The sequence below is a fragment of the Anopheles darlingi genome, chromosome 2 (genome assembly GCF_943734745.1).
Source record: "Anopheles darlingi chromosome 2, idAnoDarlMG_H_01, whole genome shotgun sequence".
NCBI lineage: Eukaryota > Metazoa > Arthropoda > Insecta > Diptera > Culicidae > Anopheles > Anopheles darlingi.
Window position 1 is genome coordinate 22,821,478 of NC_064874.1, and position 5,425 is coordinate 22,826,902.

General features: G+C 50.5%; 1 protein-coding gene across 1 annotated transcript; it reads left to right on the top strand.

Moving 5' to 3' along the window:
• The first annotated feature begins 233 nt into the window (after positions 1-233).
• LOC125950208 (antigen 5 like allergen Cul n 1-like) lies at positions 234-3,196 on the top strand. The gene is made up of 3 exons (XM_049677977.1): positions 234-636; positions 1,795-2,039; positions 2,164-3,196. Exons 1-3 carry the CDS (start codon positions 268-270, stop codon positions 2,420-2,422), a joined length of 873 nt encoding a protein of 290 aa, XP_049533934.1. The 5' UTR covers positions 234-267; the 3' UTR covers positions 2,423-3,196.
• The last annotated feature ends 2,229 nt before the right edge of the window (positions 3,197-5,425 follow it).

Below are 5,425 nucleotides of genomic sequence, written 5' to 3' on the forward strand. Positions count from 1 at the left end.
GAAATAACTTTATTTCCCGAGCCCGGCCATCACGGCAGCGGCGGCGGCGGCGGCGGAACAATCACCCGGAATCGGTTACCACCTCGCTTGAATAGCGCAGCACGTTTTGACCGGGCGTGAGAACTGCTGCGTCGGAACGCACTCGTACCCCACCTTCAACCGGGGTGGTGGGAACCGCGCCTGGTGCTTATAAATACCACGGACCCACGGGCCCGCCAACCTCAGTCAGCATTCTCGCGTACGTTCTCGCGTTTCGCTCGGTGAAAAATGATGCTCTGTGAAAGGGGGTCCCGGTGGCCCAGGAGGTGGTGTCCCAAGGCCAGTCGGCAGTTGCTTCTTGCCGGCCTTCTGCTAGTGCTGGTGGCTACGCTTGTGTCGCACGGATTGGCAGCGGACACGGCGACGGGATACTGTGATCCGACGCTGTGCTACTCGAACCACACGCACATCGCCTGCCGGAATGGAACGGAGGCACCGGAGACGTTCGGGGAGCTTTGTCCCACCACCACGGTCCAGCTGGTGACGATGGATGCCAGCCTGAAGGAGCGCATCCTGAAGCTGCATAACGGATTACGCGCTGAGTTGGCCAGCGGCAAAATGGAAGGATTTGCGCCCGCGGAACGGATGCCCGTTTTGGTGAGCTTGAGGGGAAAGGGGTGTGTGGGTAGGTGCGGGGGGAGGTTGATGGCATCCGGTTGGAAATCGTTTTGGGGATCGGCAATCTAATGGGGCAATCGTGTCGAGTGCATCGGGGTTAGGGATGCATTTCAAACCAGTTTTAGCTAAAGTCACGATAGGAAGTGCTCGTGATGCAGATGGTAGCATCGTCGATTACGAACCTGAAAGTCATTGGTTTGAGCCTCCCCATGGTGTAAGTGCGCTTTAAAAAATGCGTCTAGGATTTTGAATTGCTGTTAACTTTGATTTTAGTGTTCAATTCAATTCATTGGAATAGTCATTAGTTGAACTGCTGTGGTTACAAATAACATTGCTAATAGCTTTCGCACGACCATAATAATATCTGCTTTGCTTGCAACTTTGTTGCAGAGAGAACTGTTTTATCAACACACACACGTCGTTGGAAAGCCATCGCACAGAGTAGTGCTTTTCGATTTTCCCCAATTTAATCTAAATGCTACTTCTCGAAGCACCACATACACTAGTGTGTGCGGTGCTCTGTGCCCCATCGCGCTTGATAAAACTAATCAAAATGCACTCGGCAGAGCAGAGAGAGAGAGCCCCACGGAGTGAGTTGCAAAGGAGGGGTGGTGCGCTGCTGCTGCGTATCTGATTGCTATCAGTCGTTTCCAATTTCAAGTTGGTAGTTCCAACGATCCCCACCACCAGCAACACTGTAGCAATTTCACTGCCGTTTTTTTTTTGCTTCTCTTCTCAAATTGTGCTCCATCCAGAGTGCTGCTGCTACTGCTGCTGGGTACATTGTTGGTGTTCCAGTGCCCTCCGCGCACTCTTGCTCACGTCAAACAAAAAGAGCTCTAGTGAAAATGTTAGTTTTCCTAAATCAAGCCAATGCGGGCCATCGAAACGGACAGAGCACCATCGGATAGTCCACCATCGCCACCAGCAGCAGCAGGACTATAGTGGTTCCTTCCGGTGATGGCAGTGGCGCTGATAACCAAACAGTTGACCTACGGTCGTCCGCCATCGTCGTGCACTTTCTCCAAATGACTTTCTCTTGTGGTTTTCCCGTCCCTCGCACGTGTGTGTGTGTGCGTGTGTGGTACGCATCGTACGGTCCATTATCCTTACACTCGGTGGTACCTCTTTCCGCAGGAGTGGGACGATGAGCTGGCGAAGCTGGCCGAGTATAACGCCCGCACCTGTCTCTACTCACGGGACGAGTGTCGCAACACTCGCCGCTATCGGAACGTTGGCCAGAACATTGCCCGGAAGTCGAGGCCCGGCAACGTCACCATCGATCTCGAGCGCACCATTTCCGATCTGACCAACAAGTGGTGGCAGGAGTACGTCGATACCAATCAGACCGTCATGGATGACTACCGGCAGGTCGGCGAAGGGTAAGCGAAACCGCCGGGGATCCGGGACAACTATTGCACCAACTGCCAGCTGCATTTTTGGCATCCAGCCACACTCGTACACGCACTCACACACACGCTCTCCTATTGTTTCTCGTGTTTCCAGCGTCCACGTTCTGCACTTTGCCCTGATGGCCAACGATCGCGTCACGAAGGTCGGCTGCGGGGCGACGCGCTACTACAACGAGCTCAACAAGCGCTCGTACGTGTACTACGTATGCAATTACTCGCACAACAACGTGCTCGGCCAGCCCGTCTACCGGAAGGGCGTCAAGTGTGCCAAGTGCAGTCCACCGAACGTGTGCGGCCCGACGGACGATGGACTGTGCGTCGGTATTGGCGATACGATCGATAAGGAGCTGTAGTTGACGTTACCGCGCGTAAACCGCGTCATTCAACTGCAGCGTGCAGCATATTCAGCTAGCTTAATAAAAACCAGACGAAGTGACACTATTTATTCCAACACCCCCCCCCCCACTCTCCCTCTCCACCCCTTATCCACTATCGATGTCATGTAGGAGCTGCTGCATGGTTGTATTTGCATTGTCGTTTTTTTTCTTTCGCAGTGCGAACTGCGTTGATGCTACTACTTTCCCCTCCGAAAAGCCCAAAACAAAACCAAATCCAACCACCAAACCCACCGCGGGGAGGTTAAACACCAAACCGCAAAAGAAAAGTGTCCAAATCACACTTCGGGAAGCACACAGTACCTGCCAATCCCCCTGGAATCGTCGAGGATTCTCGCCTTCTGCGTTTGACAGTTGACTTTTGCGGGCTCGCGGCCACGGCATGCGGCCGCTACACGCACCGGAAATCGGGGAAATCTGTGTACAATGTTTATCTGGGGTATACAGGACCTGTTTAAATGTTGAATAATTCCGCCATTTTTCAACCGATTTTGAAAAATGAACCAGTTTTGTTTAGGTTATACAATACCTTTTGTTGACAGTTCACTCAGAATATGAACAAATATCAAATGACCACCTCGATTCGACACACAAATAGTGGCCCCTAATAGTGGTTTTGGACATTGCGCATATTTGTCTTCAGTTCCTGAATAGTTTTTTGGTTTGTTAATCCCAAATCGCTGAAAAATTACGAAGTTATTCAACAATTAAATATAGATCCTGTCTGGATGACGCACCCTGTAGTGTAGACACCTTGACGATTCCTGCTGATGCTACTGATAAATGATTCGTTACGCACAAGTCGTACGCAAATGATACACAATTCCGATGCCAGTAGGGCATTGCCGGATGTTGATTTAGAATCTTTGACGTTTCGAGTGATGTTTTGGAACTGACAGCCCCCTTTTTCATTAGCTTGTTCTGTGTGTGTGTTATCGCGGGCTTTTAAACTTTTTGATAAAGGTTGTCATCTTCATGCGCCGAAAGGATTGAAACGGATTGATCATTAATAATAGAACTCCGTCAAAACGGATGCCATATCAATGCTGTTCATCTTGACAAATTGAGAAACGGTGCTGCTGTCACTGTGCTGTCAGTGTGCTCTGTGTATGTGTGTGCTTGCTGTCTAATCGATAAACAATGATCTCGCATTATGGTGGCAAGTAAGTGGCATCTTGAATAGACTTTGCATTCTTCATTAATCAACTCTTAGTCGAGGAAAATGTTTCCTCTTCAAAATTAAAGTGCCAAGGAAAATTAGGTAAGTTTCCCTATTCCTCCACATATTCTGCATCCGAACAACACAGAGTGCCCCTGCGTGATATCGTCGCAACGAAACTGCATCCTTAAATGTTTGGTCTCATCCCTTGTAAGCTTAAAATCGATAAAAGCCTCATGGACGCACTTACGGAATGTCCTGGAAAGGAATTGCTGCACGATCGCACTCCGTTGCATCGGCCCTATACCACACATAACTTACCACACAAACAACGCAAACGCACGCACACACACACACGGACGTAGAGAATAAGCTTTTTCGATTACTTTATATGATGTAATCCATTAAGATCCGAAGCGAATCGGTTTGGGCGGCGAGCCGCTGGATTGGATTACACAAAACCATCCCCCAGTCCCCTCTTTTTCCTCTTTCGGAACCACCGGGCCGCGACCAGCGGGACCACCAACATAAATTACCTTAATCGGGGCTTTTGCGGTGGTGCGACGGCGCGGTGCACTGTCTGCCGACTATGCGACTCTTGGTGCGACGACCGCACCACAAACCACCTTCTCTCCTATCCCATCCTTACTACCTTACTAGGAATCCGGTCAAACGAGTTGCAACAAAAAAAAACCAGACGAAGGAAAGAGACAAACATCAGCTGATGAAACATGAAAAAAGAAAGAGAGAGAGAGGAAAAGTCTCGTCCCAGGGTAAAGGAAATCTATTCGCCGTGGGCGCTAACCGTAGGCGAAAGGAGCTAAAAACATCGAAGAGAAACTTTCCAGAAGTCCGCCAGCCCCGGGAGCCAGCACCGGGGTTCCTTCTCGGGGTCGCATGTCGCCTGGACAATGGAGACGAGGCGGAAAGACGGTGGTTGCTGCAAGCGCACAGCTTACTCCGGAATTGGGTGAATAGATGGAAATTGCATCATTGCCAACCTATCCTCCGTACATCCGTGTCATCGCTCGGTTCACAGGGGAAGGGGGATGGGGGATGGAGGATGAAACTGCACTCCGAATGATGTGAAGCCCAGAACCCGGAATGAAGCGAGTGACTTTCAATCGCTTCGATACGGTGAGGGAACAATAAGTAGTAGTAGAAGAAGAAGACATACTTTCACAATTTATGTGCACAATTTTCTGAATGATATTTTATGCATGTTACAAGCAACGAGGAGCGTAAGAGGACCGAAAGATGGGGAGAGGAAGAAGAGAGAGTGAGAGGCGCTGGAAAGAAGGTTAAAAAAATCTCAACAAATCGACCACAGATCGGGTCGAGTCGAGTCGGGATCGAACCGGAGCGAACGAACGAAGAAAGCTCTCGTGTCCTAGTAACGGGGTCGAGCGTCGAGCACCCCCTGAACCCTTCCCCCAAACCCATCTTCGCCACCGCTGAGCCGTCTCCTGGATTTCGTTTATGTTTTCCAGTTCACTGGACTGTTCCGATAGCGCTGGTTAGACGAAGAGAAAAGGGAAGGCCAACAGTGGATGCAGTAGAAGCGACAGCAGCAGCAGCAGCAGCAACTAGTTGCTACAACCACAACTCAACGGTCCGGGCACTGGCTATTGAGCGAGCACGCTCAATGGGCACCGGGCGGGATTGTTGTCTGGCATCGGAAAAATGGAAAATCCGTTTCCAGCAGCAGCGGCAGCTTTGCACATTTCAAGCGAATCCGCTTCCGATCGCTCCGGTTAGCTAGTTCGACGATGATAGCATGATACCCAATGGGGCAGGGGTGG

Excerpts from the sequence above, each read along its gene's own strand:
- LOC125950208 (XM_049677977.1), top strand. The coding sequence starts at position 268 with ATGATGCTCTGTGAAAGGGGGTCCCGGTGGCCCAGGAGGTGGTGTCCC. Across the intron at positions 637-1,794 it reads CGGAACGGATGCCCGTTTTG|GAGTGGGACGATGAGCTGGC; the intron begins GTGAGCTTGAGG and ends CTCTTTCCGCAG. Across the intron at positions 2,040-2,163 it reads TACCGGCAGGTCGGCGAAGG|CGTCCACGTTCTGCACTTTG; the intron begins GTAAGCGAAACC and ends TCGTGTTTCCAG.